Raw genomic sequence first — 23,315 nt, forward strand, 5'->3', positions numbered from 1 at the left:
CCACTCTGCAATTGCTAGGTATGTGCAAGGACCATCACTAATCCATTAAGGAGCTTTGTACAAAGCCTGAGATTTTTAAGTTCTTTGTGAGCATTTTGCAAAGAGCTTTCATGAGCATTTTGTACCAAACAGATAGTCTGCTCTTACTGCCTTTGCCTACAGCCAGTGTAAGAGCATGAGGGCTACAGCATAATATCCCAGAAAGCTATCACTCAAAAGCAGAGCACAGACAGTAAACACAGTTCACCCCTTCTTTGTAGTTTCTGGGAGTGTTTTTTTCTTCACATGTGTTTCTGAAAAATTTGAATCAGAACTTGCATGAATAACTAAGAAAAAAAGTCACAGGCCTTAGAAACTCTAAATCAGATCCTGAAATCATTCTGGAGAAAGATGTGTTGGGGAAGACAGGTTAGGGGACTTGTTACACAACACCCAATAATACATTTATCTGACAGCCAAAAGATAATGAGAATTTTCTCAACACTCCTGCAATCAATCAGTGGTAAGTCTGCAACTGGGGAAATCCCAATACAAAAGTAGTAATGCATAATGCTTTATGAAATTACTTTCCTTGTACTGCTTTTAACTAACTAAAATCTCACTAGACAAGTATTTGCACTTTAATGAGCTTAGCTCCCTAGAGTGATCAGAAAATGGAAACGGCCTCCTAAACAACTTGGGTAGTTTAAGAATTGCCGTTTTCATCTTAAGTCCTTTTTTTTTCCCATTAAATATCAGAGTGCAAACAAAATAATAATAATCTCATTTAATTATAAAATTACCAGACTCCTGATGGTGATGCTGCAGGTAAAGAGGTTCTAATTTAAAGGCACCTATTAAATCTGATCTTTTTTTCACCCTGTATAAAAAAAGAAAGAAATCAAATTGAGAAATTTAAGAATAAAGACTTAAGAGATTAAATTTCTACAAGAAGTGAAGTCAAATTGAATGTGTTTAAACTGGCATATTTCCTGAGCACAGCCTGTGCCATTTTCAGTGCTTTTTCACAGCCATATCAGTACTGTACTTACAAGCAGTTAAGTGTAAGGCTCAGCAGGAACGGGCAGCATGACTGCACGACTGCATATTTAAAAACAGACAAGAAACAGACATAGAGGATCTTTTTATGGTGATAGACACTCACACCAGAATGTGAGACTAGCTGAGGCAATGTTAATGTTTGCAGTCAACAGAAGTTGTCTTGAAATTACTGCAGTACAAAGCTGCGTGGGAAGAGCTGTTGCTTCCTAAACATCGTGCAGAGCCGTGCTGAGGCTTTGGGGGTGCTGGCCACTGTCTCTCCATGCTGCTGTGGAAGCAGCAAGAGCAGCCACTGGAAGGGACAAGCCCCCAGTTCTGACTCTGGCTCCCCTCTTGTACCACCCTGCCATTAGCTGGATCCTCTACACAATTCCTGACAGACATTCTACAGCACAATGTTACACTGAGAAGTGTAACTTACTATTGCCAGCTAAGGGGTGGTGTGACTGGACTGAGGTTCAAAAGCCAGTGTGTCCCTATTAGAAAGAATAAACTGTGTTTTGTCAGTGATTAATAACAAGAGTTTTCTGGTTCATGGTTCATGCTGAGTAAGACTGACTCACCTTCACAAATGTTGGGGTTTATAGAGGCAGAAGAGGAAACAATAATTCAAAAAGGGAAAGACTGCTACATCATTATATTATGCCTATAAATATATTACAAAGTAAGCAAAAATTATATCAAAGCAGGGATACTCTAAAAGACAAAAGTCCAAACCTTTTTTCTATGTTATAATGGTTTAATGTAAAATTGTAAATTTCTAAGTAAAAAACCAATTACCAATATTTTAGTGTGTATGTATAAATGCACAGGCCAGTACATTCTCCCAGTCTCAGTCACATCTAGACTGTGGTAATAAAACATCTTATTCAAACAAAAAAAAAGCCTTCATCTCTCTAACGGTCAGGGAAGTACCAAGGCCAACAGGTAAGTATTTGCCTTCATGGGAAGTACATAGCTGAAAATAAATAAACTTCTGCATATGAAAAATAGCAACAGATTTTCAGATAAAATAAAAACAATCAACAACCTAATTATTGCTAAAACTGTCCTGTGGGCAAAAGGAAGAAAACAATAATTTAAAACAGGTTTAATTAGGATAAATATTTTTAACAGATTTTAAGTTGTTCTAATGTAGTTTATTTGAAGCATTTGATTACTTTGGTGTATATATATGTGTTTCAGTAGCTCATTCTCCATGCAGCTAATCCAAATTACAAGCAATGTCTTAAGATGTTTTGTGAGCGCTTTACTTCTTCTCCTGTAAGATGCTGTATTAAACAATGGGAAGGGTAACTATTCTGTAGCAACATCTAGCTTAGAACTCACAAAAATGACATGGAAGTTTCTGTAGGCAGGGAATGCAGGAAGGGTGCTGCTGCATTCTGCAAGCCAGTCCACACCTCAGCCAAGTCCTAAGGAGCTCCAGACCAGAGTGCTCAGTGCTTAAGGTCTCTGCCATAATGGTGGGCCCCCACCTTGGAGCCAAACCCAGTGTGTTGAGTGAGGCAGCCCCTGAGTAGTCTGATGCTGCCACTCAGATGGAACTGGTAAGGAAGGAGATGTCAGTACAGATGGTAGCTTGCAATGGATACTCAGATACTTCTCCTGGAGAAAAGGCTGGTACCTGCACAAGGTGTGCACAGGTGGATGACCTGCTGTCAAATGGCTGCATTACAAGACACAGATAACAGGCTGTGTGGTAGTGGAGGGACTCAAAAAATATGTGGCTCCAGAACCATCCACCTCCAGGGGATGCACTGAGCTTGAGACACCTTGGACCCTGGTGATCAAAAAAAAGCAGGGCTCCAACCAGCCTCCACCCTCCAACATCCAGAGCAAAATCAGGTATGATTCTTTAGAGGTCTAAAGATGTCTGTGAGCAAGGCAAACAAGGAGAGCCTACATCAGCAGCCATGTGGTAGTTACTATAAAAAGAAAAGTTCAGTGACTGTAGTGGGTGGCTCTCTGTTAAAGGGGCTCTGAGGCATGCATCCACCAGCCTGAAAGATGTTCCTTGACTACCTCTCCAGAGGAAAATCATAGGGCTAGATGATCTCCAGAAGTCCCTTCCAACCCTAACGAATCTGTGATCCTGTGAATATGTATTTCGCAAATTATGCTGGTAAACTAGAATTTTTTAAGGCTGGAGGTTATGCTAATAGACCAAGACCTAGCCTAAGTAGCACAGATTCACATATTAAGTATTCATAATACAAAATGCACAACAAAACTCCTGGTGAAATAAATAATGAAAATCTGTGAGAAGTGACTTACTTGAATTGCACATCTGCAGCTTTTAACTGCCTCACTCTATTTTGTGCATTTTAAATGAGAGATAAAAAGGTGACCTCATATTATGAACCAGCAGGAAAAATTCAGTTTGTGTTCAAGTAGATCGTTCAAGTTTGTTCAGCTGGAGTTGGGAAGTGAAATACAATTTCACTTCAAGCACTCTTCAAGACCAGGCTGGATGGAGCTTTGAGCAACTTGGGCCAGTGGAAGATGTCCCTGCCCATGACAGTGGGGTTGGAAGTAGATTTCAACCCAAACTATTCTGTGTTCTATGATCTACAGATAAGTATTTCCTGTAAGCACCTTCTTCCAGTTACAGAAACACCCTTCCCAATCAAAAGTTAACACTTGAACCCCGAAAATGGTAATAAAAGTCAAAAATACCAAGACTTTGCAAGATTATTATTTTCACTCTCCCTAAATGAAGACACTTAGTCCTATTTTATAATATTCCAGAGCATCATTTAAACAAGTCAGGCAAAACTGACTGTAGGTTCAAAAGAAAGTCTCTAAAGGACTCTGATATTTGAATATAGAAAATATACCCTTCTTGGACTGGCTTTATTAAATTCCTTTTTATAGGAAATTGACTGCTCTTTTCTGTACATCAGGAAGTCTGAGAATATTTTGCAAAATGTTTATAATTAAATTGTCTCCAAATCTGAAACTACATCAGTGCCACATATTGCACTGAGTAGTTACATAATTACATCACAGATCTAATGGGTAGATTATTTTAATCAGCTAGCAGAGAAAAGAAATGCAATGTTTATTGGGGAAAGTGCTGAGGAGTCTGAGTTATTTTGAAGTCTACTCATCAATGGATGCTCAGATTACTTTGGTTCTGAAATGGTGTTCAGTGTTTACTGAACTCCTCTTTCCATACTCCCACAGTATCTTACTTAATGCTGTTCATGGATCCTAAGAGAATGTATTCTTCACAGTTACTTTTTCTTACCATCCTTCATCCTTTATTATTACTTTTCACCTCCTCAGGGAATTTTACAGTTGGTAAGACAGGTGAATTTTGGACGTGGGTCTTAGAATTAGCTGGACAATGGACTTGGCTTCAAGCCAAACAGCTTAAGTGTCTATTTATTCTGTGTTAAGTGAATAACCCCTATACAAAAATGCCTAGCTGACTTGAAGCCTGAGTGGCTATAGTCATGAAACTTTTACTTTGAGTAAGGAGATGTTGCAAGGTCTCTTCAGAGTCCTTCTACCGGCATCTTCCTACCTATGAAAACAAGCACTTTATGCAATTTCTTATCTAAAAATAAAAACAAAAAAACCCAACAAGAAACAAAATGCAGAAAAAATGTTTTCCTAAGTCTAAAGTCGAAGCTTTACTAGGAATAACCTAAAGTCACCTGAGATGGGAACTCACAGTGTGATTGTATATAACTTGTTTTACTGGAAAGCCAGATAAAATGCCTTTAACATAGTTCCACAGCATTTTCAGGGAAAGCAGAATTAATGAGAAACTGAATTGTTAGGGACTAGACTGTGGTTCCTCATTGTTCTACAAACATTAAAGAAAATGATAGTGTATTGTCTAATTTGCAAGTGGCTATGTTTTTAACAATGTCTTTGAGTGATGAGAAAAAGATGGGAGGAACTAGGAAAGGAGTTTGTTGCATCATCTTCCCACTTCCTTACATACAGAGACACAGCACGTTATGGGGTGCTGCTACAACTGATGAATTAGGGTCAAAATGTAAGCCATCTACCGTAAGGAAAAAAAAAAAACCACAATGTGTAGGAAGATTCAAAATGCCTACATCAGCTGAAATATTAAAGTAAAAACCATAATATATTACCTGAAAAGTCAACTTTGCCAGGGAAATTAAAAGAGATGAAGGTTAACCAAAAGCAACTGAGTGATCACTGTCTTACATTAATTCCTCTTTTAAATAAGGTGACCTATTTCTGCGTGATGTTTGGAGTCTTCTTTTTTTCTCTTTTGCAAATTTTGTTCTTTTACAACTGAAATTAATGTTTTCATTTATTTTGATAAATGGTCTGCATTTGTTGAATAGCTGTTTTGCTAACAAGTATCATTAATTGTGACACTGGTAATCATTTTGTTCAGGACAAAATCGGATCATCTCTGGAATGTTTTTAACAAACCCATGCTATTATTACTGCCATGATACTTTGCTTTGTTTGAAAGTATGTCTATGGGTTTCTATTTCAGTATCATTTAATCTCAAAATGTCTGGGCTGTCATCTGGGAAAATTGAAAGTCAGTACAAAATTGCATAAATAGGCCTTTTTGAAATCAGCTGCTTTTCATCAGCCAAATCTTCAACATTTTTAGAACGGCTTTTAAAAGAATCAAACCAAAAAAATGTTATGGAAAAGAAAAGGAAGAAAGAAAAAAACAAACTGTTTAGCATGATGTTCATGGCACTGATATGCTTAAAAAGAGGTTTCTTATTCATGTTTTAAACAGTCCCAAAATGGAGCAAGTATAAATCTTCAGAATTTTTGGGGACTTCCTCTCTCTTTTTGGAACATAATACAGAGCTCAGGTCTCTTTCAGAACTTTGTGGTTTTGAAATTTGGATTAAATGAAAGTCTGAATTCTGTAAATAATTTATAAGATTTAAAGCTATGCAGTTCTTCTCATTTCAGTTGAAAAATATAAAGAAATGTCTACTCCTAGAAAGAAAGACTAATAAAACCTCATTTTTGTTTCTTGTAATGTTTCCCTTTACTGAAATACTTACCACATTGCAGAGCAGTCAAAATTCACTAGGAGCCATTTGTGAGGATTAAAGTTAAATGAATCTGCAAACTGAGAATGGATAAATAAAAACAGAATTACAAAAGAGAAATCATGTGATAATGATATGACTTTGTCAAATTGTCTGTATAATTATAAATCAATTCCTGAATCAGGTCTTTATAATGTTCATATTGATGTCACCTTATTTAGTAACTGTTGGAGTTAAATCTTCATTTATTTTGGGAGTGGAGTTCACATTAGGTATGGAGTTAGGCTAGTGGTATTATCAACATTTTGAGTATTTTTTTACAATTATACTTTCTTGTTACAAATGTTATGGAAAAGTGTGTATCTTATTGTGATCTTAATTAATTATATAAATAAATTTGCATACTCAGAAACATTCACTGGCATTCATATCACATTTTCCAATAACAAATCCCTATGCTTTCTACTTCCAAGGATATGAAATTAATATATACAAAATTCATATATAGTAAGAAATGATATATGTAATTCAGAATCTGCACATCATATTCCTTCAGAAAATTACAACTGACTAGGAAATTTTTTTTCCTTTTGACAGGGTCTTTTCTTTCACTAGAAATTATTGTTTCATCTAAATCAAAAGAAAAACCACCAAAAAGTAAGCACTTGCAATAAATAAATATTTATACACCATGTGCCAGGCCTAGTTTACTTGACATGTTTAGGTGGAGCATCAGAAGAAACCCAGGCAGGTAAAGATTTTGGAAAGGTTTCATCCATGTTTTCTGTTTTAAGAAAGGCAGAAGGCACCAGCCTTAAAAACCTGGGGATAGGGACCTGGCAGCACCAAGGTCTGACTATTCCATATTGCAGTTTTCTGTTCTCATTTGCTTCTCATAACCTTCCCTGTCACCTGTAAACAATTAACAAATGCTCTAATAAGAGAAGATGATCTGCCTGTCCCTCTGTCCACCTATCTATCCATCTATCTAGCTATCACCCTGTACTTTGTAAAGTAAGAAACCTATTCATGGTTGTCAAATATTTATCTTATGACAAATGCTGGCCCAGACAAGGGATGCTGTTTCATTTCCTTCAGGAACCAATAACAATAATTTAAAAAATATTCCCCCACAGGAAATTACAACAAGCTTCATTTGCTGATAAAAAAGAGACAAAAAGAAATGCTTTATTTGTGAGGGGGGTTTCCCTCCTCTTCTTCATTACTCGCTGCCTATCAGTGCAGTGTTTAAACTTCTGGCTTTACCAAACAGTAATATTTTCTCCACTGGCGTGGAAGACAAGGACTTATCTGACTGAGGGGAGCAGCAGGAAATTGAAGTACTCTTATCTAAGCAACTGAATGCCAAGCAGCTCAGCAAGGCAGCGGAAAAGGAACAGCAGTGCTGTTGGGGGAATATTTCATTCAGGTCTCTTGGTTATTAAACCTTGTCTGTTTGAGATAGAGCTACTGGCTCTATAGTATATGAATTTCAGGATGTAAGAAGAAAACCAGACGTAATGAGCTCATTAATTTGTCAAATTTTTTTCCCCTCATTTTTGTGTAATGTAGGATGCTGCAAATATGTATTTAGCGATATTTGGGGAAAAGTTCCTCTTTTTTATTTGTTGATTCAGTACTAGTTGTTATTCTGAATGAAAAACTTCTTATAGAGGGGTACTCGCATAGTCCCAGTATAAAGCATTAAAAATCTACAAATTTAAGTAATGCAATCGAATATACAGGGATTTGTAGTACAAACTGGGGTGCAGCTTACTCAGAGATTCTGGAAGAGCCATTAATCTTTGCTGCATAAAAAACATACAAATTCTATAAAAGAGCAAGGTTTCAGCAGGCTGCTAGAGAAAAAATACTCATTCACCTCCACTCCATTTAAAAGATGCCTGAATTCAGGGCAGATGAAAGCACTTCCCGCATAGGCTGCATCAATATGCATCCAGATATTTTCCTTATTACCTAAAAAAATAATTGAAGGAAATAAATTAAACAGCTGATTAAAAAGCCCAATTATTTTGCATGAAACCAAGTGCCTGAGATATTTCTCTTTGATGTTATTATTTTCCCAATTTAAAATTAAATTAAGAGATTAAATGTTTCCACCATCTGGGTTTTCATTAATATATAAATTGTATATGTAACGTATTATTTTTCCTTCCCAATTCTACTGGAAAAAAGTTACAGAAGCATAGAATCATAGAATATCCCATATTGGAAAGGACCCATAAGGATCATCATCTCTAGGTTTATCTTACTAAAATTAACCAACATAAATTGTTTTGTGGTTTTAATTTAAGAACCATTATAAAATACACTTTCAAAAAACGTATATAAAGATTTAGCTATCATTTGTATGCTAATAAAACTGCTTTAGCAGGAGGAGATAGAATATTAGCTGTGCTCCCTACTTCTAACTCATGATTCACAAAGACATTTCTAAACAGTATTTTGTACATATTGATAAATGTGCATGCACATGCTTTTGAACTTGTGCAGCAAACTACTTATTTCAAGGATGGAGACAGGCAAAAGCAAGCACTGAAATGCTGAGAAAGTGCTACTTTTGATTAGTCACTGAATGGTTTCTGCAGAAATATTTTGGCATATAAGCAGCTCACATATACTCTGTAATTGAGTATTCACACTCTACGAGAGAACACTGTTTTAATGCATTCAGTAACAATTATGGTCTATCAGTTGACGGCTGAAGCCCACATGACACTGGTCATGCAATAATTCTGATGGTTACTTCCACATACAGAGGTGCATCCACTGAGATCTGCAGTCTGGCACCAAGTTCATGCTGAAATTTGCTTTATTGTGAACTAAATTTTCTTTTTGCATGAATTTCTGGGAAAGCAAATAAAATATTATTCACAACATTCACAACTTAGGTTTGTTTTAAAGCATGTTGAAATTTTAACTGATTATCGATTTTTAAATATACTTGGTTTGAGACACTGCCTTCATATCACAGCAGCAGGACTGCTGCTCATGTGTGCTAAGGATAAGATTAAGCAGAAAAGCTAGCATGAGATTTCTGACTTCACTGGTATGCCATCCTTTTGGCTCTGCTACACAAGCAGGGAATCACTGAAGTGAAACACGTGATTATTGCTACACCTAAACGTATTGGTGTCACTATTTTAGTAGGCCTTCAGGAATAACACAAACGGCAAAATAATCTGTAGCTGCTAAGAAACTACTAGAAACCTGTTTAAAAAGAAGGACTGTGAGAAACCGAGTCACTGGGTCCTGTGGTGAAAGGCAGCAAACCTCACAGAGCAAATGACCACCACACAAGCCCCTGAATAAATTAAGAGGACCTCAAATCAAGCTGTGTTTCTATGAAGTTGCTTCCAGTGGCTTACAGCTATGGATTTCCTGTTCTCATTTGAAGAGATATGGTGTGCTTTGGTAACAATTTCATCAGCCAGCAAACATGGGATTTGACCAAGCCCTGCTGCAGATCAAAGCTTGACACAACAAACCGTAACACAGAAAGAAACACTTATGAAGAGTCCATGACTCGATCACTGTATTAAACACACTGGCATTTGTTCTATTTTCTTGGAAGAGGAAGGAAATTGGGAAGGGGAGAGCAAGGATTAAGAATAGATGGGGATTTTTGGTGCATATTTCCCTACCTTTTATAGTTATTAGAACCAGGCAGAAACAAAACACTTGGTGCAGAGCAGAATTAAGAGTTCAGTTTTCCCTGATATTCAGCATTGTTCTAGATGCCCTTGCAGGGCAGAAGGGCTTGAAGAAGTATGTTACAAACTGAGGCCCTTACAGTAATTCTTAAGTATTCCAAAATATGTCCCACCCCAAGAAAAGAAACCCTTAAGGCAATGTCCTCTAACCATTTAACAGCTTGAGAATGCACATTTGCTGCTTGACCTAATATTAGAAATAAAACTGTAACTGAAGGTCTCATCTATAAGTAGCTTTATTGTATTTGGACACTGGCACAGCATGATGTCCTGGAAATGACTCAGCATGGCTTAAACTGGTATCTGAAATTTTAGAAAGAAGCAGCAAAGACTTACAAATAGGACCCAGTTCTAACAGTTTGTCAAAGGAGCAGCAAGAGGTGGTTCCAAGTGTTGCACAGAACTGCAGAGCCAAAAAAAAAAAAAAAAAAAAAAGTGTTACAGCATAGAAAATTACCAAAGGAGAAAAACAGTCTGCAAAGGCAGCAATAAACAAAAATACAAGACATTATAGAACAAAAAAAAAAATGTAGTCCCTTAGTAGAACTTTTAAGACTGTGGGTTGGTTTTTTTCAAAGCTCCCATAACAGTCCATTGAAGCAGATGCATAAAATAAAATGTTTATAAAAAATTGAGTGATAAGTACTGTAATATAGACACAGTGCTGTGCTGATGCTATATTTTATGTATTTTCTGTAAGTTCCACATGCTTATTGTATGCCTCAATACTACCTTAACATATGCAAATCCCATCAAAATGATTTGCAGTTCATGGTACATAAGCAAGTTCTGAATTTGGGCAATTTAAAGGTGCTGGAATTATTATTGACAGAATAAATTGACAAATGTTGCTGTCTTGATCAGAGCCACTGTAACAGAGATTTGTAACCAGTTTATGCTCAAGAGATCTGCAACCTGGAACCTGTTCACTAGCAGCATATGTTCTCTACTTGGCTTGCAAGACTTTTTCACAGAGAAACTTCTTCTCCCAGATTCATCCAAAAACACTGGAACATTTCTTCCTTTGTTCTGTTCATGTCTCATTTAATGTATCCTTCTGTGTGACCAGTGGGCCAAAATCAGAGGCAACATAAATGCTGAAGTTTCCCAGTAGGAAGAGAATATAACTAGGTGAAAATGAACTATTGTAATTTATTTGGAATATGCAGGTAGAATTTTAATCAAAAACCCCCAGCTACCAAGGGCATATAAACCGACATTATTTTTCATTGCTACACTTATGGTTTAAACACCTTGTCTTATTTCTGAAGGCTGAGTATGGTTTTTGTAATTTACTAGATTTTTTACATAATAAAAGACACTTTACAGTTTAAATAGGCAAATAAAGTATGCTGTGTTATAGTCAGAGTATTGAAATAAAAAATAGTTAGATCATTTATCCAAGGTCACACATAAACTACAGTACAGCTAGGACATGATTATAAAAATGCCAAACTCAGAATTTTGCTTTTTTATTTTAGTATTTCTGGTTACCTTTTGTGCCAAGTACACTGTCAAGCAACATTTTTTTTCCCTACTGTTTTTCCCTACATCTGGAACTAGACACATTTTTCTGTGTGTATGTGTCCCTTAGCAAATTCCTGATGAGACCAATAAGAAGAGAAAGGAAAACCTAAATTATACTTGTCCATCCAGTGGACTTTTCAAGAAACGAACATTCTGTCCCAGAAAAACTTGAAAGAAGTAATTATTAAAATAAAAAGGGACAATTCAGTATTTTTTCTATACTAAGCTGCTAAGAACCGGAGTTTAGAACAAATACAGTTCTGAAAATGAGAAGTAATTGTAGGTATATAGTTAGTAAAATCATAAGCTAATATATTTTTCCTTCAAGATAATCTCATCTTTATCTATACTGGGCCCTATTCCTGAGACACAGAAGAACAGAAAACTGAAGTGCCTTGAGACACATTTAAGAGTTCTCTGGAAGACTAATCACCCACTTAGAGAGGCTGCTTTGAAAAGATTGCAGGCTATTTTTTTAAATAGCAGGAAAAATTTGGTCTCAATTTTTCCTAAGAAGGCACATATGTATGGAGTGAAAATATATTTATCACAATGGAGGATACCATGATGAAAATGCCAGGTTTTTAATATGCATAAGGAATATGCATATATTAGGAAATAAAAAGAAAGAGTGCACTATAGACTTAACTCTGCTTTTACACATATATTTTATGGTAATATGGTATGAATTTTCTGACAAGATCAGAGTGAAATTGCCTTGGTTAGTCCAGCAATTAAAATAATGATGGAAATTTCATAACAAAAAGTTATACATTATTGTTATTAGTTTTGTACTCCAGTTAAAGTATTCTCCCAATCAGGATAAGAAGTATGTCTTTTTCAGTGAGAGATTATATGAGTTCAAACATATGCTTAGTTGTTTAAATAATGGTTTATTCTGTAAAGTATACCTCAATTTCTAAAATAATTTTATTTTCCCCTCTGCAGGTGTCTAAGCCTCAAAGCTACTTTCTTTAATTCTCAGAAACCACTTAGGCTGACACCATCTGCCCTTGTCAGGACTCTCATCACCCCAACTCAGTACTACAGAATGAATCTAACTCAATTTGTAGCCTGTATAACACCAGAAAAATCACATTTGTGCAAAGGGCAGGGGACAGACTGCATCACAGAAATGGGACTGATGGCTCAGTATAGCCTGCAGGCCTTTTCCTTTTCAGGTTGTGCACTTCAAATTTGACTCAGCCCTTGGTTGTGAATACAAAGCAGCTAAAATGCTTAACTCAGTCATCTCATGTATTACTTTCCTGAAATGGAGAGCTATGTCAGGAAACACACATGCACCTTTATAATTCCTGAGAGCAATTACTCTCAATCTTTTCAACTGGAAGACCTCATACAGCTATTGAAAAGATGTGGACACATTTTGCATGGTTCCACCACAAAGCTTTTCATTTGCAAATAACTAAAACGAGGCAGAACTTTCAATGTTCGCATATTGTTTTTATTTTCTCCAATTCAGTTCTTGCCAACTTGCACTCCTGAGAATGTCTGTGGCCTGAAGAAAACTGCAACAGTTCTCTAAACCACCATTCACTATTTTACAGAACAGCAATCATTCACAAACTGTGGGTTAAGAAACATCACCCTAGACATCTGTATGTGTCTGAAGAATGTTTCTTCCAAATGGAAATCTGTGGTCAGGATCTAACTGTTCTACTGAAAAGATGGCTCATCTGTCAGTCTGATTCTGATTTATTGTTTCCTGAGTGAGTCTGGATACAAAAAGCCTGCTTCTTAATATCCTGTGGATCACGTTCAGAAGAGTCATTTCATCTAAAATCAGAGAGATTTCATGCTGGGCAGCAGACAATTGTGTTGTAGCAGCTCTATATTTGTTGAGGTCATTGAAGTATATTGTACATTGTATATGCCAGCTGCAATCTGTCCGTGCTGACTTATGAAAGACAGCACAAATCTTACAGGCCACCTACACACGTTTAGGTGAGCTAGGCACCTAAGCAGTGGGCACTCTATCTGAATTTAGGAGTGCTTAACTTAGTGGTCTTCACTTTTGAGCATCCCAGCCAGCATTCTGCCAACACAGAGGCCTGTGTCAAGCTGGGGGCACAGGGCCCAAGTGAGAGAGGCATTTACACACAGGTTTAACCACCAGTGTGTGTTTACAGTTAATGAAATGGACATGACTTCAGCACGTGTTTTAAAGCTCCCCCTTCACCCGGGGCCAGATGAAGGGCTGCACATCATCTGTGCTGGGAAATGGCTCCTCAGTAAACTGTGGCTACTTTAGTGCCTCAACACCTGACATGGTTAAGTGCTCTGTTTTGCAGAGTCTGCTTGCTTTACTATATGAAAATATCTCTGTTTCAGTTTCTGCAAAAGTATTTTGAAAGAGATGAATTAACACAAGTCTGAACTCAGAAATAAAAGAAAGAAAACAAAAGTAGAGATCAGGGTACCCTAGTGGCAAAAGCTTTTACTGAACAAAATTATATACACATTACTAGTGCTACAGGACATTGATGGTGGGTAGGAATGCAAAGATTCCTTATAAAGACAATGCCTCTCCCCCAAAAAGGCTGACTGCCAAATCCTATGTATGTGAAAAGCAAACCTTTTGTTAACAGATTGCTGTAATGACAGAACCTGTATCACATCAAGCAAACCTGACCCTGATTCTACACTCACCTTTACAGGGAAAGCACTGCTATCAAGTTCAGTATAATGATTCTTCATTTATTCATTAAGAATAAGAGGAGGAACCTGCCTATAAGGCATTGCAATTTACTTGTGTTTTCTTTTTAATCCCTTACAAAACCTTTTCAGTCTTCTAAGAGAGACTGTAGCAGCTTGGATGCAAACAAGACATCTTCATTAGGAATGATGTCTCTGCTGTCACAAGTCTCTTCAGGCAGAATTTCTTCCATCAAACTTGTTGCTTTGATGTTGAATCACTCCCCTTAGTGAAGGATCAGTGAATACAGGGAGACAAGGAATCAAGTGGCTAAGGTGTTTCCTTGGCAATGTGCATATCTTTGTCGCCAGAACAAAATACAACAGCACCAAATTACTCAAGAACAAAAGAAATGGAAAGGCTTTTGAAATCTGCAAGCCAAAAAAGGGAGCATTAATACAGTGCATGGACTGCTGCTCAGCATGACAGAGAATTAACACACCTTTTGAGTTAAGAGGCCAGCCATACTGATAATGAGATCTAGTCTAAGCTAAAGCTGACATATTTTATGTATACAAATAAGTGGAGGACTCAATACAGGCTGTATTAACTCAGGCAGAGACTCTGCTGTCTTTGAAAGCTGCACAGCTAAACAAACAGAGGAAGAAAAACAGCAGTTAAATCACCCTTTGTAAATGTGTCACTGAATAATAAATTAGAATTTTTTTTCTCTTGTATGCATAGAAAAATTAATAAGGCCTGAATATTTATGAGGGGCAAGTTGCATTTTTTTTTTTTTGCTAATGGACGAAAGCTGAGGAAAAAAGACATTTATAGTTACTTCATGAAGATGTGATATCCTGCTGTACTTGTAATTATTTAAAATTAACAGTAAGATATAGAAACAGGATACTGTGTAAGGTATTATGAGCTGGGATCATAACACAGAGAAATAAAACAGGTCTTGTGGCTTGTTCTTCACCTCAATAGGTGTGTCCCACAGAAAAAGTTCTTTTTGGAATCCCTAGAAATGCTTTTTTTCTCAGTTATATTATAAAGCAATTGACAGGATGTGCTTGGTCATCCTAAGGACTTGCTAGTTCTAGGCACCCTAGAAATTAGCAGTGTTCTGCACATATGAAAACCACTTCTCATTCTAGTCATCCTCATATTACATAAAAACATTCTCTAAAGGTTAATAACAAGAAGAGTAAAAAGATTATATTTTCAAAAGGGCCTGGTGAAATTTAAGCTTCTTTGTCCCATTTGGCACTAATCCATGAGTATAAGCAAGCTTAATCTTCTAATTCTTCTGAAAACAGTTCATAGAAATTTAAGTCACATTATCCCTTTTCAAAATGTTACAACATGAAAGAAAAGAAACAACCATTGTTGGACATGACTTTTTTGTGAAAAAAGTGACTTATTTTTGAATCTCTTAAAAAAATCCCATTTCTGAAGTTCTCAGTTTCTAAATTAGCTGTGTGAGGATTTTTTCTTCAGTGGAGGCCAGTAAAAACATATTCTCTGCAGCATGTTATACCCCTTAATAAATCTATATAGCCTGTGATCCTTATCAAGTTTAGTAGAGCATAATGCTTGGAAATAAGCAAAGATTTTTTTTTGGTGGTGTACAAAACCACAACAGAAGTTACTTACTTCATAGGAAAAAAACAAATGGCAAAATCTTGTTTTAACTTGAAGTAATAACATAGTATTCTGAACTGGCAGGAGGAGCAGATCTGATGAATAAGCAAATTTTCTTTTTGATCAGATACTTATGGTAGAACCAAACTTTAGTATTTTAGCTAATCTAACAATGCTCTATGTCAAAACTTGGGGGATTATGAGCTTAAGATACTGTTACATAACTATATTTGCCTTTGCTGTCCTGCTGTGAAAGCAGGAATTTCTGGAGAAAAAAAAGTGGACAGGTAACAAGAAATGGTGACATCTAAAATTTCCACAGCTGCATTCTCTATAGCTCACTTGTTAGAGATTAATTACATACTCACAAGCACCTGACTGCATCTGATCTTGATGATATTTTGGGGTATATTATGGAGGTTCATTTTTTTGCTAAAGTACTATCAAGAGGAAACTATTGTTTCTTGAAGACACTTGAGCTTGAGATAGCATCATTTAATTTATTGCTTTTACACTTGTTTTATTTGTAAGTGAGTTGGAACCTGAAAAATAAAGGTAAACAGTTCAGAATTCAGGAATTAGGACATTATAACACTGCAGGGCTACATGTAACTACAAAATTGAAATTGACCCCAAACATCATTTTGCTGAGAAGTGCAATCAGCTGCTCAAATTTTCTCCTCCTGCACAAAAAGGTATGTGAAAAACACTCGTGGAACCTCTCCTAGTATTCTAGTCCAGCTGCCTCCCAGTGCCTCTGTTAGGGATGAGACCATCTATTCATGTCAAAAGCATCTTATCAGAAGCATTAAATCCACTGACTTGTTAAAACCCAGTACTCACAAAGAAAGGTATAAGACCAGCAGCTTTGTCTTCATCCAGAACTTTCTTCAAGGCTGAACCACAAACACTAAATGTGTCATCTGAAGGAACATTTTTAATCTTCACAGCACCAATTAATGCAGCCCTTTCCACAGAGGAATGAGCCTACAAGGAAACGGGCAAGTTTTAAGACCAATACCTTTTACTGGAATGTAAGAAGTTCATTTGAATTTGCAAACTAAAAAAGTAAGTCCTTTCAAGTAAAGCATACTTGAGATCCTAGAACTGTTGATCATATGTAATAGATAAATACTTCTCCTCCTTTCCTATAGGTAGATGGACACACACACACACACACACACATATATATATATATACACATATACATAAATACACACATACACAAAATAAACTAATAGCAACCCTGACATACCCTTGAGACCATTGCTATGATCACATTAGACAAGAGTTCCATTAACCTTAGTGAGAGCTTTAATTTACATGGTAGGATTGATGTAGAGCTTCAGGATTCGGCTCTAGATCTATCAAAAGATGTGCAGATAACCCTCTTGTCTGACAATGATTCAGGTGCTTGCTAGCATATTTTTATGTTGTATAGCTTTTCTGAACTCTAAAATTATACATGTCACAGTATGGTACAGACAGATATTGTCTTACACAACCATTTTTTCTGATTACATACTAACTACATTGTGGTTCAATCATTCAGTCACTTTTTTAGGGAAGTAAGGATCATTCCCAATATGTGTTTACAACTCTTCATTATTTACAACACTTCAATTTAATTCCCCTGAAATAATATTGTTTTAGAAAATAAATCACATCTCTGTTAATAAAAACGAAGTTATCACTAAGAAATTCTCATAAATTTGTGAAGTACAATAGAATAATAACAGGAATAAAAACTCCATGGACAACGAGAGGTACATTACCACAAAATAATCTCCTTTAAAGTGTGATTAAAACAAACAAACAGGGAAGCTATTTTACCCTCTATAATTTCATTAATCATCATTAATTTGAAAGAGGAAAATGCCTCACCTTTTTATATCATGACTATTCTCATTCACAACTTTCTTGTTGATTCTTGCCAGTGCCTAAGACTGCTTATTAATTCTATTTCAATTTAGCATATAATCACAAAAATAGCAATCCAGAATTTTGTTGAACTAGACTAGATGAAATTTTTCCTTTCAGCTAAACATATTTCTGGAATGACATGTTTTAAAGACAGATGTACCATCAATTTGTATCTCAGTAGTGCCCCTTTTTAATGTGCTTGGTAACCAATTAGGCAGCAGCTTGAGAAAATGAGGAAGCCTAAACTTGAAGTATAACTTTTTAAGGGGAAAATGAGGTGTGTGGCATAGCAATATCATACTTCATTCAAGTGTACAATGAAAAATGTATTTTAGAACTTATTTATACTAGAATTGCAAATAAGCAAACTACAATAATACAATAATGCACTGAGGTTGTTAGCCAGTCAGAACCCCTAAATAGCTTCATCAAGACTCAAAAACTTGCAAGATTCTTTTCCAGATGCATTCTGGTATTGTTGGGCTCCATCAGTAAATGGTTTTCCCTTTCACAGAATGGCTTGAACTTTCTTTTGTGGATTATTGCCTATGAGTCACACAGGTTTGTTCTTAATGCAGAAGGAATGGTGAGCTTGGAAACAATCTGCTTGGAAAGGTCAGCAGTATCTTAAGGCAAATCCTTCTGTAAACATAAGATCCTCTGACCTTCAGTAGACAGGAAGGCCTGTCAGTCCTCATTTCAGGTCTGCCTCTTGTATGGGACAAAAAAGTCAAAACAAGTAAAAGGTTTTGTGCATCACTGGGTTGGTCGGAGCTCTGGGACTGGTGATCTGTGCAATACTGACCTTAGGGTCCCAAACAAACAAAAAGAAAGGATAAATATCCTTTGTGCCTCTTGAAAGCAGTTATCTTTTCTCATATTTTCTTGTCTTGAATCTTCTTACCACGCAAGTGTAATCCTTCTTCCCACCAGCAAAGAGCAAGTGTGGTGTTAACAACTTCTACAGTGCTCTCTAACATACACTTAGTAGTAAATCAAAGCAAGGCTGAAACCTGGCCATTTTATTCTGCACATCCTATATTTCTTTAATATAAACAGTAAGTACTAAGAGAGGAGTTTTTTCTGTCTCATTGACATGTAGGTAAGAAAATGTCACACATATTAAGAGAAACAACAGTGCATGGCCCTTCAGTAGGATTACAGTGTCAGCAGCAGAACTCACATGAGCAGAATTTGTTTTCATTAACATTAAAAGCCTCTCATAGTCATGGCCTGCTGAGAATTTAGTGTTACTCAGTCTGCTAAATACCACTCACAGTCAGAAATCAAGGATTATGTTTTCTGTTTCCTTACAAGTTTTCTTAGTTGGATTGGCAGATGGATATCTTAAAGGTTTTCTTTTTTAAAAGGAAAAAAAATGTTTTCGCTTCTTCAAGTACTGTGACTGATTTGATTTTATTCATGCATTAGGTTTTTCTGCATACATGCACCTGTACCCATGCATGCATATAGGGAGAAGATATTTGCTTGCACATGTGCTTGTAGGAGGAAAATACTGTATGCACATATAGATATAGAAGACTGGATGTAACAAAAGGTATCCTAGACTTACTAAACATGACTGAAATTAATATCTAATTTAATTATCCTTATTTACTTCAAACAAGCTCTTATAAAGATGTTTAACACTGACATCTGGATATTTATCCTTTATATTGTGAAAGTACATATGACATTCCAGTTCACTTACCACAGAATCATAGAATGGCCTGGGTTGGAAGGAACCTTACAGATCAACTGGTGCAAGTCCCACTGTCACAGGCAGGGACATTTTCTACTAGACCAGGTTGCACAGAACCCCATACATACTGGCCTTGAACACCTCCAGAGGTAGGACATCCACAAATTCTATGGACAACCTGTTCCAGTGCCTCACCACTCCCACAGTAAAGAATTTCTTTAATATAATACCCTACTTACAGTTTAAAATCATTTCCCCTTGTTCTGTACATGCTCTTGTAACAAGTCCCCCCATGTCCTTCATACAGGCTTTAAGTCTTAATTATGTCACCCCAAAGCCTTCCCTTCTCCAGGCTGAGCAATCCTAATTCTCTCAGCCTTTTCCCATAGAAGAGGTGCTTCATTCCTCTGATCATCTTGATGTCCATCCTCTGTAATTGCTCCAACAGGTCCATGTCCCCCTATGCTGTGGCCCCAGAGATGGGTGCAGCACTGCAGGTGGGGTCTCACCAGAGCAGAGCAGAGGGGCAGAATCCCCTCCCTGGCTCTGCTGGCCACGCTGCTTTGGATGCAGCCCAGGACATGTTTGGCTTTCTGAACTGCAAACACACTTTGCCAGCTCATGTCCAGCCTCTCATCCACCAGCACTCCCAAGTCCTTCTCACAGGGCTGCTCTCCATCTGTTCATCCCCCAGCCTGTGTTGGTATGGGGGCTGCCCTGGTCCAGGTGCTGCACCTTGAACTTGGTCTTGTTAAACCTCATGAGATTCCCATGGAGCAATTTTCAAGTTTGTCCAGGTCCATCTGGATGGCATCCCATCCTCAGGTGTGTCAACTGTACCATTCAGCTCGGTGTCATCTCCAAATTTGCTGAGGGTGCACTCCATCTCTTTGTCTATGTCATTTATGAAGATGTTAAACAACACTGATCCCAATACAGACCCCCATGGAACACACTTAGGATGTACAGTAAGATTTAAACAACCAAAATCAAATAGTCACCAATCCAAAGAGTTTATGCTAAATTCACCTGCCTATTCAGATTGCTGAAATTGTTAAGTACAGACACTGTGTTTCCAAGTTCATGAGAGGTACTCACCTGATCAGAAGCATAAGCCACCAGCCTGCCCATGATCTCTGTTTTTGTCAGCTCAGGCTTCTCTGACTGCACCTGTCTGATAATCTTTGTCCTTGCAGCAAGCAGTGCAATCAGGGTGGCCTCGCTTGCACTTCCCTGTGGGATAAATTGAGGGAAGATTCAAAATTAAAACATTGCAGAAGGAGAAAAGCAACATTCATTCTGTGTTAATCTGTGAAGTAGTTAACAGAAAATGCAGATGAGAAACTGCAATCTTATGTTTTTTAAAAATATGTCTGACAGCAAGGGAGGAATCTCTGTTTGATCTTGGTCTCCTCCTTCCCAATGCCTCTGCCTTTTCTCTTAAATCTCTATGCTTGTTCAGTTTAGGCAACAGCCTCGCAACCAAGTGCTACAAAGCTGGACTCACTAAGACTTAAATGTATGTGAAAAGGCTCTCAAACCAGGCACCAGTCTGCTCTTAATTCATAACAATGTCAGAGTAACTGCTGATTTCTCTTGCTCCAGATTTCTGCACATCTAAGTTCCATCACAACCTGAATGCCACTTGATAGAGTTCTCACTTCTATCAAGACACATGCCTAACTATACACCTTCTTTCATATTAGAATTACCTTGGGCAAGTAAATTATTGTGACTAAAAGAGAAAAAAACCACTGAAAAAACAAAACTGCTATGATTCAATATAGCTAACTGCACTTCGAAGTATTAGTTATGTATGTTTTCTTCATCACCAAGAAAGATGAAAGGAACAGTGACATGCTATTTCTAAATTGCACTTTGACTCACAAGACATCAGTTTAAAATACGTCTTGGATACTCTGTGATAACAAAAATATTTTTTGTATCAATTTATTAATTTATTTAGTAAATTTCACAGAATACAACTTCCCAGAAATTCTTTTTACAGTTTTCTTCTAGAAAATGCATCTGAAACATGCCCTAAACTACTCCTTTAAACTATTAGTAGCAGTTTGTAAATACATACTCATAAATTTCAATGTACTGGGGAGTCTCTAAGCAAGAAGAAGTTTTTAGGTACTTTCAAAGTTGATATAATATCATGTGAATCATAACAGTGCTCTGAATAGAGTCACTTGTTTTAGTATCTATGTCTCAGAAATAACCCCAGTGTCAACAAACTAATTTTGGAGTGATCTTTCTTGTCCTGTATCAAAATTCTCTCCTACCTCTGTTGAAGACTTGAATATACTTACTAATTACAACAAATGTTTAAATATTTGGAAAACAATTTTATTTCCCTGAAGATGAGCCTGATCTGACAGATTTCATATGTGAGAATGATCCCAGTGAGTTCAGACTTTCTCCTACACTGAAGTTGGCTGAGCTATTCATATGAGACCAAGCTCCCTTCTACTCATGTCAACATCTCAACAGTGCATGAATGCAATCCAGCTGAAATTCAACTGAGTAATCCAGGAAAAGGACAGTCCCAGAGCATTCACTGAATGTATTGCCAATGATGAATATATTTTATCTGCCTTTTTGGTAGTATGAGATTCAAGGAATGTAGACCCCAAGGCATAAACACAAGCTGGAGAGTTTTGTGCACTAGTTTGCATTTTTTGTGCATTTTTTAATACCTCCTGCTGCTGCTGCTGCATACAGTATTATGGTAACTGAGGGAATTATTACAGATACAGTATGGAATCAGGATACAATTACTCCTTTTGGTCAAGTAAGGTAGAATTTCCATGTGGAGGCAAGGGGGAAAGGAAATTTGGTCTATTAATTGCAGAAAACATAATTTGTCAATTTCCTTAAATAATGTTATTCTGTGTATGGTCAGTGGCCAGACAGATCTCTCATTACAATATCAGAACATGGAGAAATCTTCCTACTTTTTCTGTCTAAAAGGTCAAAATAGCTGAAATAAAATAATCATTTACACTGTTAGTGCATTTCCAGGATATGAATGGAATACACATATTACAAAAACGGTCATTAATACATAAAAGAAAATGGCTGTAAGAAATTACAAAGGTTAAGGCATTTATTTGAGAGCTGGAAATTTAGGCTCCCACTATTCTGGTGATTGTCTGGCTGGGTGGGCAAATGACTTAGGCTGAAGAATAGCCTCAGCTTCCTATGGAGTGCACCAAGATATCCTGGCTCTCCATCTATGCTGGTGAGTAGTCAATGTATACAACAGTTCTTGTATGAATTTCCTTTTACAGAAACAAGGATGAAAAGAAAAGGGCCTACTTGCCCAGCTGAATTTTGCCTCCTGAATTTTGCTGGGACATAGCTTAAAGGTACGTGAATCCAGCAACCTGGAAATACTTTTGGACGTCTCAGGATAAACACAGGCTTTCCCCCCTTGCCTCAGTTTCCATAAATCACTTTTTTTATACTGAGTCACCTTTTTTACACTGAAGCTTTTTACACTGCTTGCAGAGCTTGGTTTGTAATGCTCTTCTATACACTTGGCACCAAAGTCTTGTGCTAAATATTTTGAGGGAAAAAAAAACCAACGCCTTGGTTCTTGAACTACTTGGCTAACTGACAAGCAAGATAAATCAGCAGTGTTCTTTGCCAGGCCAAAGATAATTTTGTCTCACCCCTAAAATACTTTTTCTTTGCAGAGCAAGAAACCTCTTTAAAATTCAAAGCAGGTATACACTTTCCAGTAATTTATCTAGAATGAACAGCAGGTTACAAACTTCAGGAAGAAAGTTGCTTTCTCACTTATTTTTGAAAGCTGTTTTTTCTCCTCTTCAATGCTGCATTCTGCATTAAGTGAAGGATGATGATACCTTTGCTTTTACCACAGGCAAACAAAGGTTGCCATGGCAAGCAGGCTCAAGAGGCGGAGGAAATATCAGCAAGAGCTGATGTTCATGTCCACCAGAGCTCTGAACTGAAATTTTCTTTCATCTTTTGCCATTTTGAAGTGTCATCTTGCACAGAACAACAAAGTGCTTCATATTGACATAGACTTTCAAATGTAA

At 36.9% G+C, this 23,315-nt stretch overlaps 1 protein-coding gene across 1 annotated transcript in view; it reads right to left on the reverse strand.

The window, feature by feature from the left end:
* Positions 1-23,315, reverse strand: part of DDC (dopa decarboxylase) — a 56,110-nt gene that overhangs the window by 17,853 nt on the left and 14,942 nt on the right. Inside the window, exons 5-10 of the mRNA XM_066560053.1 lie at positions 20,344-20,478; positions 16,464-16,607; positions 10,127-10,193; positions 7,939-8,033; positions 6,069-6,136; positions 783-859 (exon numbers count right to left, since the gene is read on the reverse strand). Coding sequence (XP_066416150.1) covers positions 783-859; positions 6,069-6,136; positions 7,939-8,033; positions 10,127-10,193; positions 16,464-16,607; positions 20,344-20,478 — 586 coding nt within the window. The remainder of the gene's footprint in view (positions 1-782; positions 860-6,068; positions 6,137-7,938; positions 8,034-10,126; positions 10,194-16,463; positions 16,608-20,343; positions 20,479-23,315) is intronic.

The sequence above is a fragment of the Molothrus aeneus genome, chromosome 1 (genome assembly GCF_037042795.1).
Source record: "Molothrus aeneus isolate 106 chromosome 1, BPBGC_Maene_1.0, whole genome shotgun sequence".
Lineage (NCBI taxonomy): Eukaryota > Metazoa > Chordata > Aves > Passeriformes > Icteridae > Molothrus > Molothrus aeneus.